Source organism: Medicago sativa, chromosome 6 (genome assembly GCF_051527215.1).
Source record: "Medicago sativa cultivar Bolivia chromosome 6, Bolivia_mono, whole genome shotgun sequence".
NCBI classification, from domain to species: domain Eukaryota; kingdom Viridiplantae; phylum Streptophyta; class Magnoliopsida; order Fabales; family Fabaceae; genus Medicago; species Medicago sativa.
This window is the reverse complement of record NC_140754.1, coordinates 15095619-15119164: the sequence shown is the minus strand read 5'-3', so window position 1 is coordinate 15119164 and position 23546 is coordinate 15095619. Positions and strand designations below refer to the sequence as shown.

General features: G+C 33.9%; 2 protein-coding genes, 1 long non-coding RNA gene and 1 pseudogene across 3 annotated transcripts; all 4 read left to right on the top strand.

Annotated features, from left to right (window-relative positions):
• Positions 1–5327: 5327 nt before the first annotated feature.
• On the top strand, positions 5328–8460 carry LOC146913130 (uncharacterized). The gene is made up of 2 exons (XR_015013304.1): positions 5328–8011; positions 8180–8460. It is a non-coding gene; the product is annotated as an uncharacterized LOC146913130 (long non-coding RNA).
• An 826-nt stretch (positions 8461–9286) lies between these two features.
• On the top strand, positions 9287–10665 carry LOC146913129 (F-box protein SKIP2-like). The gene has a single exon (XM_085718665.1). The coding sequence runs from the start codon at positions 9389–9391 to the stop codon at positions 10637–10639; it is 1251 nt and encodes a 416-aa protein (XP_085574791.1). The 5' UTR covers positions 9287–9388; the 3' UTR covers positions 10640–10665.
• Positions 10666–11506: 841 nt separating this feature from the next.
• LOC146913128 (F-box/LRR-repeat protein At3g26922-like) lies at positions 11507–13160 on the top strand (annotated as a pseudogene).
• A 2825-nt stretch (positions 13161–15985) lies between these two features.
• LOC146913127 (uncharacterized) lies at positions 15986–21677 on the top strand. Its single transcript, XM_085720869.1, has 2 exons — positions 15986–16399; positions 21528–21677. The coding sequence occupies exons 1-2, from the start codon at positions 15986–15988 to the stop codon at positions 21675–21677; spliced, it is 564 nt and encodes a 187-aa protein (XP_085576995.1).
• Positions 21678–23546: the final 1869 nt, after the last annotated feature.

Here is a 23546-nt window from a genome sequence, read left to right as displayed (position 1 = left end):
TCAGGGTGGAGGATGCTACAAAGAGATTACATTAATAACAATGATTTTTCCAAGAGAAATCTTGAAGTAGCTAGATAGCATGCTTAAAATTTATTTATTATATTTCAACTTTTTTTTGAAGTATGACTGCGACTTGCTAAATTATCATACCTATTCTATTTCATTTATTAAACTTTTAAGGGGATTTATATACTTGAATATTTAAGGAAATTAGTGTTTTTATTTGATGGTACATTTAGAAAATCTCTTCTATATAGAAAAACAGTTTGGTTCAGTTGATAGTAGCAATTCTGTTTGGTTCAATGCATATATTAACAGTTCAGTTTAAACAAGAGGAATTAAGTTGGAATTGGGTTTGGTGTATAAAACTGGTTCTCCGTTTCAGTACTGTTCGGGCTGAAGCACAACCGGTTCGGGTCAGTTTTGTTCAATGAGACAGCTTGATAGGTGGTTTTCAGTGAACCGCTATTTAAAAATCACTTGAAATTCTGTTGATGATCGACGACATCCATCAGAATTAGAAGCTTATGATCCCCCTCGTCTTTTCAGCGTAGATGTTGATCTGACCGGAGTTGATTTGAACAAAAACAAGAAAAATTGAATAAAATTTTTGTTTAGAAGTACATGAATCCATTTTCTCATGTTTTTGTTGAACGGACACCGATCAAGTTACTTTCTCATCCGTGAAGACAAGGATGACATTGACATTCCAATTTTAGAAGGCTATGTCTGTCATCATTGGAGTTTCAGATGATTTTCAAGTGCCACTGAATAGTGAACCGTCTATGAAAGTGGTCGAATGTAAAATTTTCCCTATAATCAAAATGGTGAACAAAAGGATCCAAACTAGAAACCTCTAGGAGAAAACTTAGATGTTGTATGTATGTCCCATTATGATATTAAAAGATTAAATTTTCGGTTAAATTTAAAATGAAAAGATTTATACTATTACATATACACAATCTATGTGCTAAATTATGATGTTGCAATTATGACCAAACATGATGGACACATACACTTGTGAATTGTGATAGAACAAACAAATCACAATGAATTTCTGATATTCTTAAACTTGAAATAAAATTCTTATAGGAATTCAAACATTTTCCCTCTATAATCCATGTTTGTTTTCTTTGGTAGTTTTAGTCATTGCTTTGGTTATGACATGAGAAAGAATCCCAATAGGGCAAAAGAACAGGCATAGAGAAACTGAATGCCTAGTCTCAATCTGATTCTCTTGTCCATCTTGAAATACCTGCCTGCATTTATATCCACAAGCATTTATATCCACAAATATGTAGTTAGAATAAGCTTTAAATTTGATTTTAGTATCCAGAAATTTGTCCCATTCTGTGTCTGTAATAAACTAATTAAAAAAGATATAGCTTTTGTTCATTGTTAGTCCTTCTAATATTTGGATTATGTTGACTTAGTCATGTAAAATAAAATATGTTATATTTTATGGATTGTGCTGTGTAGCACTCACACTTTTCATTGAAGGTGTGTCCGGCATCCTGATACGACACTGACACATATAGTTACATTTAATCATTTCATTTTCTCAACTTACTATCGGTGTCGACATGTCAATTTTGTTGTAATTAGTATTTGAAACGTAGATTGCATAGTGTAAATAGTGGTGGTTAGTTGGTTGTATGATGTAACTAACTTTCTGATATTTTCTGTTTTAGTTATTTTTGACAAAATAAAGTCACAATTTATAAAAAAACAATGCATGTGATCAAAATAAAAAATTGTAAAGTTTTTATATAAATCATTGGTTAATCGAAAAACTATGGTGATTCATATCTTACAAGCAATGGTGTTACTTTTTCAGCTGAAAACCATAACCAAGTTCACACCACAACAGAAATAATAGATGTGAGCTTTGCATAAAAAAAGAAAGGTGGTGGATACTATCTAGAAGATTTTGTTGCATTCTAGTTTCCCTAAGATTAGATAACAGATTAAGCATGGATGCACTATAATAACTACATTTTTGCCAAGAGAAATCTTTATTGAACGGACACCAATTAAGTCATTGTCGCATATGTATAGACGAGGATGATTGTGAGCTTCTACTTTTTGAAGGTTGCGTCTGCATCATTAGATTTTCAAGTACCGGTAAACAGCGAACCTTATATCAAAGTGGCCAACCGTAGAAATAGCTCTATAATCCTATCTCGAATTCCTTTTAACATCCACAAATTCTTTTGTCAAAATCTTATCTTATTTACAGCAGCTTGTTGCCCGCTTGCCTTCTATTCAAGTGTAAATAATGGTTTTTATATTTTAGTTGAGTTTAATATTTCTTTACAGTAATGGAGAAAACTAAGGTGTTGTTTTATAGATGCTTTTGTGACTCTTACTAACTATAACATGCCACATCCACATCGATTATATTTTGGTTAAATTTAAAATAAAAAAAATATCATACAATTAGATATACAAACCAACTAAAATATCATACAATTAGCTCTATGTACTAAATTATGATCGAAGAACAATAAAAATAGCGCAGAGAACTGTACCTAAGTTTGGTCCTACAAGTATAAATTCTAACATTGCTTGAAACAGGTAATATGTCCTTGAAAGATTTTGATGTTTGCAACTATGAAAAAACATGATTGACGCATACACTAGTGAATTGTGATATACCAAACAACTTATAATGTGATATTTTGATTTAGTGAAAAGAACTTAACTTCAACTCAAACCTGAATTTCTAATATTCTTAAACTTGAAATAAAATTCTTTGTTTGTTCTATAGGAGTTCAAGCATGCTTCATCTGAGAACCATACTTGTTTTCTTTGGTAAGTTTTAGTCATTGTTTTGTTTATGACATGAGAAAGAGAATTTTTTTAAAAAAATAATAACTTCATTTGATTTTTTTTTACCAAACTACCCTGCTTAAAAAATATAGAGTTGTCATGCTTTCTTTCGGCCCTTTGAGGCCTCGTCGTTCCAAACAGTGAGGCCACAGGGTTGACAAAAAGAAAGGGCAACTCTGATGACCACTTATTAAATCGGTTATTTGTTAATCCGGTCTAAAAAGTCCATCCTCTTATTAATAGGTTATTGAAAAGAAAAAATCTGAGAGAGAATCTCAATTGGGCTAAAGAACAAGCAAAGAAAAACTTTTGTCAAAAAAAAAAAAGCAAAGAAAAACTAAATGCCTAGTCTCACTCTGATTCTTCATTTAGAAATATGTAAGTAAAATACCATTTAAATTTGTTTTTAGTCCCCACAAATATGTCTCATTTGGAGTCCCTAAAAAGCTTAATAAAATTATTCCTTTTGGTCATCGCTAGTCCTTCTAATATTTGGATAGTGTTGCTTAGTCATGTAAAATAAAACTTTTCGTATTTTATTGATTGAACTTTGGCACCGACACTTTCCATTAAAGCTAGTATTTAGTGTCTTGATATAACACCGACACATGTGATTGTATTTAATTATTTAATTTTTTTCAAATTGTTATTAGTGTCGGATGTAGTGTTCAGTATTGTCGGGGGTTCAGAGAGATTAAAAGCAATGAACTCCACATCATAGGGACTAATACAACATGAACCAAATATTATTGTCGGTAAAACAAAATAACAAGACTAAAATCAATCTTTTAATTTTCAAAGATTGCACACAAAACAATCAGAATTGATAAAAGAAATTAGAATTTTTTAACAAAAAATGAATTAAATATGAATTCTTTCAAAAAAAATGAATTAAATATGAATTTTGAAGCGACTTATAAAATGCATATTTAATTCATCTTTTGTTAAAAGATTCTAAATTTTTGCAAGAGAGATTTCTTTAATATACTAAAGTCACTGCACAAAATTATTCAAAATTTTGAACAATACATATGACTTGACTTAAAAGCAAGGACCAACAATGTTGATTTTTTTTAGGGAGCAATGTTGATTGAAAACGTTTGGAGAACCATTGTTTAAAGAACAATTTAAAAGGGATTGTCGTGAATTCATATCAAAACTCACACCAATATATATTTTGTTGTGTGAAGCATAGCGGCTAAAACCAAAGTGAATAATCAGGCACAAACAATAGAATAAGATAAAAGGAGAAGAAGAACACAACGATATTTGTTTACCAAATTCGGTTCAAATTTGACCCACTGTGCCGTTCCACTTTACACAAAGATTCCAAAAGGAATTACAATAATCAGTCTTCATGACGTAATTCTACCCTTCTCTAGAATCTCTACTCGTGACCAATAGACTCAATGATTTGTCACACCTAAGGTGTTTGAATGGTGTTTCCAAACTCTAGAATTTACCTCAGAATCCCTCAAACCCTTAACCTATTGATTTCCTAAAGGTTCCCTCTTTTGATCTCTGTAGGTTTGGCTTTTTTGCACTCTCTAATACCCTAAACTTGAAATGCATTTTTATAGGATTCAATTAGACCCTTAAAACTTGATGACTAAGAAAACCGAGCCTTCTCCCCGCGTCACGAGATAGGCATAACTCAAAATTATGATTTTAGTAGTAATAGACGACGATTGAGTACGTCCATTAAATTAAGAAAATTATGAGTTTAATGGTACCTATTTTCTGATAACCAAGTTATATTTGATACTTATCTATGATACTCTAAAAAAAAAAACATGCATCATACGTCTAGTTTTATTAAAAAAAAAAAAAAACAAGTAATAAGAACGAGTTTGAATATTTGTCAGGAAAACCCTAATATTCCTAGGAACTAGGAAATTAATAACATGTACGTGCAGACTTTTCAGCCGTATTATCTCATAGTAGTTTTATTCGTATAATCAAAGCAATAGGGTTAGGGTTTTTACTTTCTCATTTTGATTTTTGTTTTCATTATTTGCAGCAGAAACGCACCATTAAAGGGTGGATCTCAAATCAATATGAATCTCATGTTGATGGCCGAGGTAGCATTCTGGCATTACTGGTTGTTTCATCTACAACAAGTAATCCAGAACCCGGTGAAGAGAGTAATTGATAATAACGACAAATTAAGTGATTTGCCCGATTGTGTTTTACTTCACATACTCTCTTTTTTAAACACCAAATACGCAATTCAAACTTGTGTTTTGTCCAAAAGATGGAAGAATCTCTGGAAGCGTCTTCCAAGCCTTAAAATAGGTTATTCACATTTTAAGGATCTTAGATGTTTCGAATATTTCGTTCATGGATTTTTAGGTAGACGTGATCGCTCAACAGCACTGCAAGTTCTCGATTTCATGGGGACTGAAAGCCATATCGAAAGATTTGTCAACAGTACTCTCTTGCGACCATACTTAATTTTATGTCACACTTTAACTTCTCTTCAGATTTCAGTTGCTGGAATATTTAATTTGATTTGTGGTTTGATCTAATTGTACTACGCGGATGTTTTGAACCTGACACTTCAGATTAGGCAATAAAAGCTTAAGGGAAGTAGTAAATCAAATTTTTGCAAGAAATGACTTGAATGATTATATATTGATTATTCTTAGCGTGATGGTGAAGTTATACTTATACTTGATCATTAGGGACAGCAAACATAAATATCACAAGTGGATGGTTCAAGTAGACAAACTTTTGGGCGGAATGCAAAATCATAGGTTATATCATGGAACATATAGACAATTCATTTTTTCCATAGAGTACTTTTGATTCTACAATGGTTGACTCGAATCTAGAAATATTTTGTTTCAAAGATGAAAAATATGATTTCAACGTGGTTAAATATGTCATATCAGAAGGGATAGTCCTCTGCAGTTACAACACAACTATTATCTAGTCATGCATTTGCAGTAGTCGTGTTAGTATTGATTTATAGGATTTTGAGTTGATTGTCCTTCCAACATGTCACCATAGTCCATTATAACAAACTAGCGAGAGTTGAGATACTAGGTAATTGCTTCTCTACTTTTGAGAAAAACGTGGTTGGGTACCATATGATTTAACCTTAGATTTAGGATCTAACAAGTTATTGAAAGTAGGTTGCCAAGGATAATTGAATTTGTTTATGGATATACAAGTGAGTAAAGAATTATAAAAGTTCTAAAAACATTTGGGTTTCATGATGTTGTCCTGAACTTCTTGGATTGTCGCTTGATAGTGAGATTAGATTCTCTATAGACTTGGTCCCTACCACTCAACCCACATCCATATCTCATTATCGAATGACCTAGAAATAACTTACATTGTTAAGGTGGATAAAGTTTCTTAATGGCTTTGATTGCAAAGACTTGGAAAGTCAAATGTTGTTGTAGATGTTTTGAGTAGGAAAAACATGGATGGGCTTACTCATCTAGACAAAATGAATGGACCTATAATTAAAGGGTTACAAAAACTTGTTGGAAGTGGAATTCAATTTGAACTTGATTTGTTCCACCATAGTTTACAATATCAGGAATCTCGGTAGGTAAAGTTGATAGATAATGGGAGGAATAGTAAAGTTCCAAACCTCTTATTTGATTTAGACTTTGTATAGGTGGTATATAATGTGTGGAACGATAAAGTTATAAGTTTCTAAGTTAATTTTGAGAGTGTTTTGTGGTTGAAGCCTTGATTTTGTGTTCACTAAGTTAAGGAGAAAAATATTATAGGAGGATCATTATTCTTGTTATATATTAAGTTCTTATAATATGTACAAAGATTTACAGAAGTTTTAGTGATGAGAAGGGATGAAGGAGGACGTAAAATAAAATAAAATAATTATCTCTAGATATTTAGGGAGCCGATCTCTGCTACATGTGATTATAAGGCTCGATTCACTGCTATGTTTTGAAAGTCTTTCGAATATGAATTTGATACCCCATTGAACCTCGCTACAACTTTCATCCTAAGACAGATGGTCAATCTAGGAAAGTTATACAAATCGTAGAGAATGTGTTCTGTGTTTGTGGTTTTGTTATTGGTGATAGTGGGGCCTACGTTTGTCTATGATGGAATTAGCATAGAAATAGCTACCAATTCAGTAGCCAGGTGGCACATTTTGAGGCATTGTGTGATAGGTGATATATGTCGTCAATAGGATGGGTTGAAATTGGAGAGTTTGAACCAGTGAGTCTAGAGTTGTTTAAAAGTTCCATTGAAAAGGTCAAATTAATCTATTTTGTTTAGTAACAACTTAGAGTAGGAAAGATCTTATTTTAACTAGAGGCGCCATCCCTTAGAGTTGTCGGTGGGAGAGCAGGTATTTTTACGTGTTTCAGGAATGTGCAGTGTTTTATGGTTTGGCAACATGGGACTAGCTAGTTAGACATTCATTGGAGAGTTTGAAATTTTGGAAAGTCAGACTTGTAGTTTATCATTTGGTACTTCCATCAGAGAGTTTGTCATGTCTTTCATAATTTTAAGCCTCAGAAGTACCTTTATACCTTTTCTCATGTGACTAGTCATGAAGATGTGCAGTTAGATGAGAATTTATGTTACATCGATCATTGGACAACTATAATAGATAAGAAAATGAAGTGCTTATACTCAAAAGATATCGTTTTGGTAAAGATTTTGTGGCAAAGGCCGACCGATGAAGAAACAAATTTTTAATCCGAAGAAGTGACGTTTGAAGAGTACCACACTTATTTGAAACCGAAGCATGTGGTGGTTAAAAATTCGAGGACGAATTTTCTTAAGGGGGGAAGACTGAAACATACCATTTCAGTTTTGAAAAAAAATAAAATAAATAAATAATTATATATATAGTAATACAACACACACGTGAGAAAAAAAATACTTAAATAATAATGATATTAAAACAACACACACATGACATATACACTTCCCATTCTTTTTCCACTCTCCCGAAACTTCCAGCTTCTTCTCGGTTCCACCTTTCCTCATTTTTTTCAGTTTTTCTTCTTTTCACAAACCACCAAATTCCATCACCAAATCAAACCCCATAAGAAAAATTGCACATATAATCAAAGCTATTTCATAGTACAAGTGATTTTGGATAAAGTTTTGGAGTTGGAGTTGGTGCTTCAAAGAAGGAGAGGAATACCTATCTCATAAAACTTGTCTATTGGGACTCTTTGAGGTATTTTTATCAACTTACAATTCAATTGGTGCTAATTTAGACATGATTAGTTTGTTTAGAAATTATTTAGAGGTTATAATATATACTATGAGGATTTTATGATTAATTATAATTAGTGAAGTTGTAGAATGAGTTTCTAATTCATAAGAAAATATTATTGATGCTCAGATATGACGTCGGACGCTTCAGGTGTTTCTTCAGGAGTGGTTAGAGAGCAAACTTAGTTGATTCGTCATAACTGTGAGTTGATAACGATCATTATCATATATTTTCATGACTAATATTATTGATATTTGATAAATTTTCTATGTTAAAGTGTTTTATAAAATGGGGAACACACCTTTTGAATATTTTTCTTCTCATTTATATTTACGTTTAAGGTCATCAATATTAATATGGTCTCTATTTGAACGTATCCATGATTTATTAAGCAAAAGATTTGAAGTTGAGATTTGGTTGCATATACTGCAGCATAAGTTTTGAGATATTGAGAACAATGGTTTTGAGATATATATATATATATATATATTCCTTTTGAAAATTATTTTGATATATTATCATAAACTCCATTTGGATTTTGATTTAGAATTTAATTGTGATTTATAAAGCAGTGGAATTGAATTTGATACTTGTGACTTATAAAGTAGTGGAATTGAATTGGAAATTTGACGGCATGTATTTTGGCATTATAGTTTTCCTATGTTGCAAACCATGGTTTCGAGATATGTATTTTTGTTGAAATTTTGATATCACTTGATTTAAATTTGGATTTAGATTCAGTGATGATTTATAAAGTAGTGTACTTTCAATTGAGATTTGATGGTATATATTTTGACAAAGTTTCGTCGTATTATGAAATATAGTTTTAGACATGTGTTTTAAGAATGAAGTTTTGAAAATTACGGTTATAATGACGACGACCTAGGTGCACCTAGTAGTGATTTCAATTAGGTAGAATTAATGGAGATTTCTTAAAAAAAAAAAAAAAGAAGAAGAGTTTAATGGAGATTTCTTAATAAAAAAAAAAAAAGAGTTTAATGGAGATTATGATATACTAAAAAAAAATAGGGATACTCCTCTAAAAAAACAAACAGTAAACCCATATATTTCACAAAGAAAGCCCATTTTCTAATATATATATATATATGTATATATATATATATATGTATATATATATATATGTATATATATATCTATATATATATGTATATATATATCTATATATATATGTATATATATATATATATATATATATATATATATATATATATGGCACTCTATATATAGAGGGAACGAACAGTAACTACTACAAGTTCTGATCCGAAAATCTGAAACATAAACCCTAAAACCGGTAACATATATCCTTTCTAATATCCAATGAAAAGGAAGAGAACTTCTTCCCTAAAATCATATTCACCAGAAAACTTACTCACCGAAAGTCCGAAGGTTTCAGATTCAACATGTTCGTATTTACCTGATGAGTGTTGGGAGATTATCTTCAGATTCATCCACAAAGACGACTTCAATCACCGCTGCTTGAATTCTTTTTCTTTTGTCTCCAAAGAGTTCCTCTCCATCATTGACCGTCGTCGATTCTCACTCATCGTCAAAGATGCAACAGGCCCTTTCCTCGGTCGCCTCCTCAAAAGGTTCACCAACCTCAACTCCCTTGACTTCTCGAACTACAACGGTGACCTGGACATGCTTCTCCACAAAATCTCTCCTTTCCCACTTAAGAAACTCACATCGCTTAGTATCTCCAACCAACACACCTTTCCTGCAAATGGGTTGCGAGCTTTCTCCCAAAACATTACAACTTTGACATCTCTCGATTGTTCCAACACGTTTCTCTACAACAACAACGATCTGTTACTTATTGTCGATTGTTTCCCAATGCTTAAAGAACTCAACCTTGGTCACCCTTTGGTGAACAATCAAACTAACTTCATTAATGGAATTCACTCTATGTTATCCAAGTGGCGATGTATACAACATTTGGATCTTAGGTGCACATATTTTCTGAATGATGAACATGTTGCTGAGTTGTCTTTGTTTCTTCGTGACTTACTGTCTGTAAACCTTAGTGACTGTTGGATGCTCACAGAATTAGCCTTGTATTCACTCGTTAGAAACTGCCCTTTACTTGGTGAGATTAAAATGGAACACGCAACTATAGAGAAAGAGAGTGTAGAGAATTCTAGTGTATATCCTCAGTTAAAGTCTCTCTATTTAGGCAGAAATTTACGATTAACTGATGAAAATATTGTAATATTAGCTTCCTTTTTCCCCAATTTGCAGCTTCTTGATTTGAATAGTTGCAATAAAATATCTGAAGGTATTTGTCAAGTTTTAAGGAGATGTAGTAAGATTAAACATTTGAACTTAGCCCACTGTTCAAGAGTGAAGCTACGTGGAATGAACTTTGTTGTTCCCCACCTAGAGGTGTTGAACTTGTCAGATACGAAGGTGGATGATGAAACACTCTATGTGATCTCGAAGAATTGTTGCGGGCTTTTGGAACTATTACTGAAAGATTGTTATTATGTCACAAAGAAAGGAGTGAAACATGTGGAAGAAAACTGCACACAATTGAGACTCTTCTTGACTCGTGGATGTCTTCTTTGCTAGTATTATTTAATTGCTATGTTGAAGTTTGAACATTGTAAGTTGTTTTTTGAAGATAAATAGATTTTATATGAAATAGATTTTGCTTTGTTGCCAATTAGTATGCTTTCACAATATAATTTGTGGGTTTTAAATTCTAAACAAGACCGATTATTTTTTAAATAACTTTTTTTTATCTGCCATAATTATTTTGCAATTGCTGCATCTGAAAATGGTCCAAAGGGCACCAAAAAGTGATGAAGTTGATAAAGCTTTATAAAATCGTATTCTAGAACGGAAGTCCATAAGTTTGCTCCTGACAAATGCCTAATTGACAGATACATCTTATTCTTCTCTAAAACAAATTCTAAATTGATTTTGATCTGTTTTTAGCAGATTGTTTCTTGTGTTGGCGGCTTTTAGTATCTTCCTTCGTTTTGGAAGGGATGTTTTTGGGTGTGTTCTTTCGGTGCTTCAGTGACAACTCTGCGTTGCGGCTGGGGAAAGTTTTATGGTTCTGATTGGTCTTTTTTCTGGTGCAGCAGTTTTGATTTTGCTTCGAGTATGCCCTTTTGTGGTTCTGGTGTTATGTTTGGGTTCTAGTGGCTAATATTGTTTCTGGTATTGGGACTGTAGTTTTGTTTCCGTTGGTTCATGAATAAAACAAAATTGTCACATATGATTCATGAATTACATATACACAACCAAAATGAATTACTTGGACAATGTATACTTGCACTTAGTTAAACCAGCTGAAGATACGTAGTGTTTTCAGACGTTACCAATTTGCTTTCACTATTTCATACATAATAAGGAAACTCTGTCAAACCAGATATGTGCCACTTTATATCTCAGACTTCAGCCACACTGACGAGTAACACTAATTTCGACATGATCTCAAGGATCACCATAGTAAAGATATATACAAATTGTAGCGTTTATGAGATCATCTACTCTACTAATAGGGAGTTCACCCCTCCATATGATCATTCAACTCACATTACTCGGTAACTATTTTCACTATCTTTTACGTTGACATAAAAGTGTTTATTCTGGTACACCCACATTTAGACAAGGAACATAGGAGAAGAAGGCGTACATATCATCAACATCAAAGCTTGAATATCACATCACCAACCCTTGTGATCCGTCTCTTATGTTCATACACGAGCATAATCCAATCAGGCTGAATCAAACAAACTCATTTTTTGTCTTTGGATTAATTTGAATTTTTTAAGAAAATATTATAAAAATTAAATTAAACCAAAAGGGCTATTTTTTTTTGGGTTGAATTTTTTCCTCCCTCTAAAGTTGAACCATTATACCAATAGGTAATAATATTTACAAAAAAAAAATAAAAACAAGAAATAATAATGACTTTGAATATTTGTGAGATAAAACTTACTACTCCTAGGAATTAGGAAATAACCTGTACGTGCAGACTTTTCTGATGTATAATCAGGGAAATAGAGTTTTTACTTTCTCACTTTGCTTTTAGTTTTCAAAACTTGCAGCAGCAACACACTATCAAAGGGTTTGGTTTTACACAAATCAATATGAATCTCTTGTCGATGGCCGAGGTAGCATTCTGGCATTACTGGGTGTTTTTTCTACTGCAAGAAATCAAGCAGGGATGATAATGACAACAAATTAAGTGATTTCCCCGATTGTGTTTTACTTCACATACTCTCTTTTTTGAACACCAAATACGCAGTTCAAACTTGTGATTTGTCCAAAAGATGGAAGAATCTCTGGAAGCGTCTTCCAAGCCTTATATAATAGGTTATTCACATTTAAAGGATCTCAGAGGTTTCGAATATTTTGTTCATGGATTTTAAGGCATGCGTGATCGGTGAACGGCACTACAAGTTCTTGATTTTCGCCTCACGGGATATCAAAGCCATCTTGAATGGATTTTCAGATATGCTTTTACGCATAATGTCAAGCAAGTACGAATAGATGTCAGAAAAGTTCAACACCTTCGGTCTTACTTCTTTTCATGTGACACTTTAACATCTCTTCACATTTCTGTTGCTTCTCCTCCACAAACATTATTTCCAAATTCTTTGAATTTTCCAGTATTAACGAACCTGTTTTTAGGGTGCTTTGACTTTCATGTGGACGATGATGGCCGTGTTGAGCCTTTTACAGCATTTAAGAGTTTGAATAGTTTGATCCTTCAAAATTGTCACACTCTTGACAAACAAAACCTTTGCATATCGAGTGCCACACTCGCAAATTTAACAATACTTGGAAACATTTGGAAGGTGACTGTTGCAACTTCGAGTTATACACTCCCAACCTCTGTACCTTTGTTTATAAGGGTATTCCTTCTGTTCAGAAACTCTGTGGGAGCAACAGTATTCTCTCTTCTCTCAAACATGCAATTATTAATGTAACATGTTTTTCGAAATTATCTGCAAAGACTTCGTTGATTCTATACAACTGCCTGGTTGAGCTTGCATATATCGAATCATTGACAATCAATTCAACTATTCTTCCGGTACTTTATGGCATGTTTGGTTGGTTTCACTTTTTATTATAACAACTTTTTTCTTAATATGCTTGTTTTTTCAGTTATAACTTTTGTTGAAAAATATGACTTATGTTAAATTGATTCTCATTCATAGCCATCCCTCATTGTTTAGATGCTCAACTCAGTTGTCAGTTCGTAACATATTGAACGCTGAGTTTCCTTCTTTGTGTAACTTGAAGTCACCGAAAGTACAAACGAACACATCATCCATACCTAATGAATATCTGAAATTTTTGCTTCAAAACGCACCGTCAGCATAGGTTGAACTCATACGTTACTAAGGTAAATTTGTTGCTTTTAGTTATTATGTTTGATTTGTGACAGGATTATAATTCATAAGTAGTTTTGTTTTATTTGATTCAGTTCCCTTCCATGTTTGATAGAGATTTTATTTTATGTCCAACACTTTTGCATAATTTTTCGTGCACATGTCTGATAAAATATTAAGTTGATGAGTTCTGGAACCGTCTCCATAATTTCTTGCTTTGTATTTCCTTTTTATTGCTATCTTCTATGATTCCCTGGTTGAAGAAGTTTGGCTTCCTATAACCAATTTCGTCTAAATTCTTGAAGATATTGACATAAAGATTGGCTTCCTATTTTCTTGATTTCTTCATGTTGTACTTATTTGGTAACGTGAAAATGGTGTTATTTTTTCAGCTGAAGTTTTTTTTTTTGACAAATGAAGGGTGGAGGATACTATCTAGAAGATTTTGTAGTTTTCCCAAGAGATCAGATTAAGCATGGATAGTTTGCTGAAGATTTATTTATTTTACTGTCACTTGCTTTTTTTGTTTGACTCATTAGTCATTACTATGACTTGCTAAATTATTATTCCTATTTTATTTCATTTATCAAACTTTAAGGTGGATATATATATATATATATATATATATATATATATATATATATATTTGAATGTTTGAGGAAATTTGTTTGACATAACTTCAAGGGAACTTATGAGAAATTATTATCCTAGCTAGATAGTTTAATTGAGATAACTTTAATAGAAATTTACAGGGTGGAAGACTTATAATGATTCATTATATCCCCTTTAAGATCAGGAATGCATTTTTTTTTTTTAAAGGAAGGAATGCATTTTTTTGATTCCATATTCCTGTGTGTTTAGAAATATGCATATTCACTTCCCTTTTTTTTACCGAACCAACACCGATCAAGTCATTGTCGCATCTGTGTAGACGAGGATGACTGTGAGCTTCTACTTTTCAAAGAACAATAAAAATAGCACAGAGAACTGTACCTAAGTTGGTCCTACAAGTATAAATTCTTGCATGGCTTGAAACAAGTAATACGTCCTTGAAGATTCTGATGTTGCAACTATGAAAAAACATGATGGACACATACACTTGTGAATTGTGATAGACCAAACAACTTATAATGTGATATTTTGATTTAGTGAAAAGAACTTAATTCCAATGTCATTTAGAAGTAACTTCAACTCAAACCATGAATTTCTAATATTCTTAAACTTTAAATAAAATTCTTTATTTGCTCTATAGGAGTTCAAGCATGTGTCATCTATGAACCATACTTGTTTTCTTTGGTAGTTTTAGTCATTGCTTTGTTTATGACATGACAAAGAGAATTTTTTTCTAAAAATATAATAACCTCTTTTGATATTTTTACCAAACTACCCCACCTAAAAATAAATACAGAGTTGTCCTACTTTCTTTTAGTCTTTTGAGGCCTCGTCGTTCCAAACACTGAGGCCCATAGGGTTGACAAAAAGTAGCGGCAACTCTGATGACCAATTATTAAGAGTATTACTTTTCCCACCCTATGCCATTCCTCGCGCGCCCTATTTTTTTCCAATTTTACCCATGGTCCGGATTTCATATTCCGGAATGAATTGTTAGTATTTTTCAGATGTTTCCGGATTTTAAAATCCGGAATAGTATTTTAGCAGAAATAAAATTAAAATTAAATGCGAATAAAAATAATAAACACAAATAAAAAGACATAAGAATAAAAAGAAATCATTTTATTAAAATATGAACAATACATTACAATAATTTTCAAGCTTTCAAGCTTTTTAAGCTTATTACATCCTAAAACTATTTCTAATCCTATCCTATTACATAAGTTATACCAGTGGCTCCAGCTCTAACTCCAGCCACTGATGAAGAGTGAAGAGGATGGGAGGAAAGAAGATGGCGGGGAAGAAGAAAAGCAGTTGGTGGGGAGACAGAGGGGGCACAGGTGCCTCTAGGGAACAAGAGACCATGATAGTCAACATGACACCCAGGCAAACCAACCTCAGATTCAGACTCACCCCTACCCTATTGACCGATCATATGACCCCTGATGGATTTCCAAAGAGGCCTCTTTCTATGAAAGGCCAACGATGGAAACACATCGTTGTAGAAGAGGAGAAGAGAAGAAAGAAGAAGGTGTGAGAAATTGTAGAAGAGGACCATATTTATAGGTGAGGGGGGATAAAAAACGGTGGGGACGCCATCAATGCCGGTCAAAAAACGTGTTTTTGCACTTGACCACCGCCCAAAACGTTTGAAAAACGTTTTCTTTGTGGTGCAGACCACCGGCCAAAAGCTTCTGATGCAATCCGAAATGCACATATATTCCGGACTATATATTCCGGAAAAAGACGATAATGGGGTGTACCAAAGGGAACTTCCGCCTTTGTGTATGGTGAGGGTTGGTTCGGATTTTAGAATCTGGATTGATTCAACATTGGATTCTTCTATGTGGCCCACGTTGCACCGACAATTTTTGTGGTCCACAGCGCCCAAATACCTCTATAAATAGGGGTCCCTGGTTTCATTACAAGTAAACTACACCAGGAAAAAAAAATCATGGAATTCCCTGGCTTTGATCCGAACACCAAGCTAGCGGCAGTCTACTACAACGGTGGAACACCACCCCATCTGTTTAGGATTCGCGACGATGTCACCCTCTCCGGGCTGAAGGATGAGCTGGATCAAATCAACCGTCAACTCAACCACAGAGACACGAGGAGGGTGGTCGGTGTTGAATATCGATGTCCATTGTCCGACTCAGCCGGATCTCTACGCTTCAGCCGGATGAAACTCACAAACGATGGCAACGTGAGAACCATGTTCTCTGTCTTTGGTCAGCACAGCGCTAGAGGACCGATCGAGTTCGACGCTTCGTTGGTTAGATCTGCTGAACAAATTCTGAAAAGTTTGCACCGGCCCAGGAACTACGAAGAGATCAGGGCTCTACTGGAGGGTCCAGAGGAGGAAGAAGTTAGTTTAGATGATCCGTGATAATGTGTTATGTTTTAATTAATCGCGTGTTTTATGTTGTTTTAATTGCGTGTTAGTTATATGTTGTTGAATTAAGTTGTTGCATTATGTTTTAATTGCGTGTTAGTTATGTGTTGTAGAGATTAATTGCGTGTTTTGTTATGTTTTAATTTACGGCAAAGATGTTCATTTAATCGATAAAATCACCAAATATATGCTTTTCGGATTACTAAATCCAGAAAAACATAGGGCGTAAGTGTATTCCAGAAAACGAAATCCGGAATGCCTCAGCATAGGATTCTTTTGTATGGACCACATTGCACTAAGAGTTTATGTGGTCCACAACATCCAAGGACCTCTATAAATACATCCTCTCCGGTTTTCACCTTCAATACCATCAAAACACACAAACACACCAAAGCAAACCATGCAAATTTTTGTCATCAAGCTGAGGATCTTTCTCATGCTGTTTTAAATATATAGATCTCTATATAACGACATGACGAAGATCCTCAGCATGCTGTCAAAAATATATAGATAGTCCTTGATGCCTCCTTGATAGATAGATAACTCAAAAATATCAAGGGGTTTCTATGAGTTAGATCTTGCTGCCTGCCAGATGAATATGTCATTTGGCAAGGCAACAGGATCTAACTCAAAGAAATCCTCTTGAAAACACCTTGCCTTTCTTCATTGTGTTGCAGATCTAACTCCAAAGAAGAGGTTCTTATGAACTCGATCATGTCGGCCTGCCGATCGTAACATGTCAGTTGGCAGGCCGGCAGGATTGAGTTCAAAAGTTCCTCTTCGAACCACCTTCCTAAAAGAATCATCATTTATGCTATTCTGGTGCCGTTCGGACTATATAATCCGGAAATACTGCATGCATTCCGGATTATAAAATCCGGAACCACTCAGTAACAATTTGGCCGGTGACGTTTCACCAAAGCTTTGGCTGGTTAGTGGAGTTTGAAAGCGTTTTTTGGACGGTTTTGAATGAAAAACACTTTTTATTTGACTTCCAAATGACCTAGGACTTGTTTAAGGCTATAAAAAGGCTTGGATCTTCAACATTTTCCTTCATTCTTCTTCACCTCCTTTCTTACATTTTCTTCAAAAAAAAAATAGTTTTTTAGGTAGCTTTTAGGAGTGTTTATGGTGTCATGGTCATTGTTGATCGCTCATACGACCCCTGCAATTGCATTGCAGCTTATGCGGGGGTCGTATAACGGTCAACAGAGAGCCTTGACATCAAAGAAAGACACAAAATATTCATATCGTATTTGTCCGGATTTTATATTCCGGAAACACTAACAATATCGTTCGGAATATGTAATCCGGACCAGGGTTATTTTTTGAATTTTTGCAGGGCGCGCGAGAAGGCAGTAGGGTGGGAAAAGTAAATCTCAATTATTAAATCGGTTATTCGTTAATCTGATCTAAATAGTCCGACCGCTTTGGTTGAATCCATGAGGCCCTACTGCCCTCACAAAAAGTGGAGCAATTCCGAAACTTTTTCACGTAGAGTTGTTAGGTAAAAAAATCAAAGTAGGTTATTGAAAAGAAAAAAATCGAATCCCAATTGGACAAAAGAATAAGCAAAGAAAAAACTAAATGCCTAATGTCACTCTCATTATGTTTCTCCATTTAAAAATATGTAATTAGAATAAAATTTAAATTTGTTTTTATTCCCACAAATATGTTTCATATGGAGACCCTAAAAAACTTAATAAAACTATTCCTTTTGATCATCCCTAGTCTTTCTAATATTTGGATAGTGTTGCTTAGTCATGTAAAATAAAATTTGTCGTATTTTATGGATTTGAAATGATATTTGATCAACCATTTTTTGATAACTTTTGTGACAACTTTCTCTCTCATACTCACATAGTACTTTTACTTTCTTTCTCTATTGCTTTGATTTTTGTGCCACTACCTAAATATCTTTGTGTGATTTGGTTGTCCAACAAATTGTCACAATAAAGGGTTGTTCAAATAACATTGCTCTTTATGGATTGAACTTTAGCACCGGCACTTTCCATTGAAGATGTTGTTTGGTGTTTTGATACGACTGACACCTGAGATTATATTTAATTATTTAATTTTTTCAAATTGTTATTAGTGTCGGATGTTGTGTTCAATATATGTGTCGGGGCTTCAGAGAGATTAAAAGCAATGATGTCCACATAATAATGACTAATATAACATGAACCAAATATTACTGTCGTTAAAATAAAATAAAGAGACTAAAAGTAAATCTTCTAATTTTCAAAGATTGAAAACAAAACAATCTGAATTGATAAAAGAAATTAGATTTTTTTAACAAAACATGAATTAAATATGAATTGGGTATGATTCCTTTTGTGTACTTGGGGCTACCTATTGGTGGAGATGCTACGAAATTGAGTTTTTGGAAACCTGTCATTGATAGTATTTCTAATAGATTGGCGGCTTGGAATAATAAGTTCTTATCTTTTGGTGGTCGTCTGGTTCTTCTGAAGTCTGTCCTGTCCTCTCTTCCGGTTTACTTTCTTTCTTTTTTCAAGGCTCCTACAGGTATAATTTCCTCTATCGAATCTTTATTTAAAAAAAAAATTTTGGGGTGGGTGTGAGGTTTCTAAAAAAATTGCTTGGGTTAATTGGAATTCTATTTGTTTACCTATTAATAAAGGTGGTTTGGGGGTTCGGAGGATAGGAGAATTTAATTTGTCTTTATTAGGGAAGTGGTGTTGGAGGTTGTTGGTTGATAAGGATGGGTTGTGGTATCGGGTCTTAAAGGCTCGGTATGGGGAGGTGGGGGGTCGTATTAAGGAAGGAGGCCGATTTGATTCTAGGTGGTGGAGGTCGATTTGTAAGGTGAGGGAAGGGAGTGGGGTTGGTGGTGGAGGTTGGTTCGATAATAATATAAGGAGGGTGGTAGGTAATGGGTGTGATACTCTTTTTTGGACGGATAACTGGCTGGGTGGAGTTCCTTTAAAACTTCAGTTCAGTCGTTTGCATGATTTGGCTGTTCATAAAGAGTGTTCGGTAGAGGAGATGTTGATAGAGTAGTGGGATGGTGGTGGTGGTGGGTGGATATGGAGGCGTCGGTTATTGGCGTGGGATGAGGAAAGTGTGAGGGAGTGTGCTGCTCTGTTACATAATGTTGTTTTGCAGGTTAATATTCAGGACCGCTGGAGCTGGTTGATTGAGCCGATCCATGGTTATTCGTTAGCGGAGCCTATCGATTCCTAACTAGTACGGACACGCATCAGCCTGTTGGAGTTGTTCATGATGTTTGGCATAAACAAGTTCCTACCAAAGTGTCGTTGTTTGCTTGGCGACTTCTTCAGGATAGAATACCAACTCGTTCTAATTTGGTGCGTCGGCAAGTCCTTCAATCTAATGACAATGTTTGTGTGAGTGGTTGTGGGTCAGTGGAAACTACAGATCATCTTTTTAGAGGATGTGACTTTTTTGGAAGCGTTTGGGTTTTGGTATGTCAATGGATTGGTGTACCTTATGTGTCTCCTAGATCGGTTTCAGATCATTATGCTCAGTTTATTCATATGGCAGGTTTACCTAATTGTACTCATCATTATCTTAAGGTAATTTGGCTGGCTTGTTGTTGGGCAATATGGAAGGAACGTAACAACTGTATCTTCAAAAATGCGGTTCTTGATCCTTCTTGTATTGTGGATAAAGTAAAGCTAACTTCCTTTTTATGGCTTTCTTCTCATTCGGTTTCTATTGCATTTGGTTTTCATGATTGGTGGAGATACCCACTCCTTTGTATGGGTGTCTTGTAATTTTTATTTTTTATTTTTTTTTTTGGTGGAGGCATGCTTGTCAGATGCCTTAGGTTTGTATCAGACATTAGGTGATTTCACCACTTTTAGCACACCTTGTGCGGGGTGAGTCACTCTTATTTTGAGCAATATATTACATTTTGATTTGTTCAAAAAAATAAAAATATGAATTCCTTCATAAAAGGAAATAAATATGAATTTTTAAATGGCTTATAAAATGCATATTTAATTCATTTTTTATTAAAATAATCTAAATTTTTGCAAGAGAGATTTATTTAATGTACTAAACATGACTACAAAAAATTATTCAAAATTTTGAATGATACACATGACGTGACTTAAAAACAAGGACCAACAATGTTGATTGAAAACATTTGGAGAACCATTTGTTTAAAGGAAAATTTGAAAGGGACTGTCGTGAATTCATATCAAAACTCACATCAATACTTTGATCTGTGGAGCAAAATTAGCAGCACTCAAAACCAAAGTGTGATTAAACAAGCACAAATAATAAAATAAGATAAAAGGAGAAGACGACACGCAATGATATTTGATTACCAAGTTTTGTCCAAATTTGACCTACTTAGCCATTCCACTAGGCACAAAGATTCAAAAGGAATTACAAGAATCAGTCTTCAAACGTAATTCAACCATTTTCCAAAAATAATCTCTACTTGTGACCAAGAGACTCAAATTTATCACACCTAAGGTGTTTGAATGGTGTTTCCAAACCCTAGAATTTACCTCAAAAGCCCTCAACCCTTAGCCTATTTATTTCTTAAAGGTTCCCTTTTTTGATCTTTGCAGGTTTACCTTTTTGTACTCTTCTTAACCCTAAACCTAAAATGCCTTTTTATAGAATTCAATCACATCCTTAAAACATGGCAACTAAGAAAACATAGAAAATTGTGTCTCCGAGTCGCGAGCCTTCTCCCCGCGTCGTGACATAGACATAACTCAAATTTATGATTTTAGGGATAGTAGATGACGATTGGGTCCATAAAATTAAAAAGATTATTAGTTTAATGGTACCTATTTTCTTATAACCAAATTATATTTGATACTTACCTATTTTCTTATATTTGATACTTACCTATGATACTCTGAAAGAAAAAAAAACCGTGCATCATATGTCTAGTTTTTATTAAAAAAAAAAAAAAACAAGTAACAAGAATGACTTCGAATATTTGTGAGGAAAAACCCTAATATTCCTAGGAACTAAGAAATAACATGTACGTGCAGACTTTTCAGCCGTATTATCTCATAATAGTTTTATTCGTATAATCAGAGCATTAGGGTTTTTACTTTTTCATTTTGCTTTTTGTTTTCAATACTTGCAGCAGAAACGCACCATCAAAGGGTGGGTTGGTTTTCACTCAAATCAATATGAATCTCATGTCGATGGTCGAGGTAACATTCTGGCATTACTGGTTGTTTCTTCTACTGCAAGAAATCCAAAACCCTGTGAAGAGAGTAATTCAAAAATATAACGACTATGATAATACCGACAAATTAAGTGCTTTACCTGATTGTGTTTTACTTCACATACTCTCTTTTTTGAACACCAAATACGCAGTTCAAACTTGTGTTTTGTCCAAAAGATGGAAGAATCTCTGGAAGTGTCTTCCATGCCTTAAAATAGGTTATTCAAACTTTATGACTTCGCAAGTTCTCGATTTCAAGGAGCCTCGAAGTATCGAAAAGTTCTTTTATCGATTTTTAGATAAACGTGATCAATCAACCCCACTGCAAGTTCTCGATTTCGTGGGGCCTCAAAGCCATATCGAAAGAATTGTCAAAACTTTGCCAACATACTTATTTTTATGTCACACTTTAACATGTCTTCACATTTCGGTTTCTTCTCCTCAAAGAACTTTATTTCCAAAATCTTTGAATTTTCCAGCATTGACTAGTTTGTCTTTACGGTCCTTTGACTTTCGTGTGGGCGATGATGGTATTGTTGAGCCCTTCTCGGCATTTAAGAGGTTAAAAAATTTGATCCTTCAAGATTGTAACGTTCATGATAATCGAAACTTGTGCATATCGAGTGCCACACTTATCAATTTAACAATAGACTACTGCAGCTTGGAGTTACACACTCCAAGTCTATGTACCTTTGTTTATAAGGGTATTCCTACGGTTCAAACAACTCTGTGGGAGCAAGAGTAATCTCTCTTCTGTCAAACTTGTAAACATTGATGTAAATATTGATGTAATAAGTTTGTCGGAATCTGCAAAGACTTCGTTGATTCTATACAACTGGCTGGTTGAGCTTGCTAATATCGAATCATTGACAATCCATTCAACTATTCTGGAGGTACTTTATGGCATGTTTGGTTGGTTTCACTTTTTACTACAACTTTTTTCTTAATATGGTTGTTTTTTTATTTATAATTTTTCAAAAAATATAACTTATGTTAAATTGATTTTCATTCATAATCATCCCTCATTGCTTAGATTCTCGACTCAGTTCCTAACATATTGAAGACGGAGTTTCCTTCCTTGTGTAAGTTGAAGTCATTGAAAGTAAAAACGAACCTATCATCCATACCTAATGGATATATGGCATTTTTGCTTCAAAACGCACCGTCAGCAAAGGTTTACCTCTTACGTTGACTAAGGTAAATGTGTATTCAACTTGTTCAACAATTTTTTCTGGTTTGATTTTTTTTCGTTTTTTTCCTCGGTAACTCTGATTATAAAATGACTCACTTGTTTGAGTTCATGTATGGCTGCTCATTACAGATGACAACAGAAGTTACAGATTTTGAGATTTCCCGATAATCAGGGTGGAGGATGCTACAAAGAGATTACATTAATAACAATGATTTTTCCAAGAGAAATCTTGAAGTAGCTAGATAGCATGCTTAAAATTTATTTATTATATTTCAACTTTTTTTTGAAGTATGACTGCGACTTGCTAAATTATCATACCTATTCTATTTCATTTATTAAACTTTTAAGGGGATTTATATACTTGAATATTTAAGGAAATTAGTGTTTTTATTTGATGGTACATTTAGAAAATCTCTTCTATATAGAAAAACAGTTTGGTTCAGTTGATAGTAGCAATTCTGTTTGGTTCAATGCATATATTAACAGTTCAGTTTAAACAAGAGGAATTAAGTTGGAATTGGGTTTGGTGTATAAAACTGGTTCTCCGTTTCAGTACTGTTCGGGCTGAAGCACAACCGGTTCGGGTCAGTTTTGTTCAATGAGACAGCTTGATAGGTGGTTTTCAGTGAACCGCTATTTAAAAATCACTTGAAATTCTGTTGATGATCGACGACATCCATCAGAATTAGAAGCTTATGATCCCCCTCGTCTTTTCAGCGTAGATGTTGATCTGACCGGAGTTG

Coding starts and splice junctions, on each gene's coding strand:
- LOC146913129 (XM_085718665.1), top strand. CDS start 9,389: ATGAAAAGGAAGAGAACTTCTTCCCTAAAATCATATTCACCAGAAAAC.
- LOC146913127 (XM_085720869.1), top strand. CDS start 15,986: ATGGAATTCCCTGGCTTTGATCCGAACACCAAGCTAGCGGCAGTCTAC. Junction 16,400..21,527: donor AGGGTCCAGAGGAGGAAGAA/GTTAGTTTAGAT, acceptor CAATACTTGCAG/CAGAAACGCACCATCAAAGG.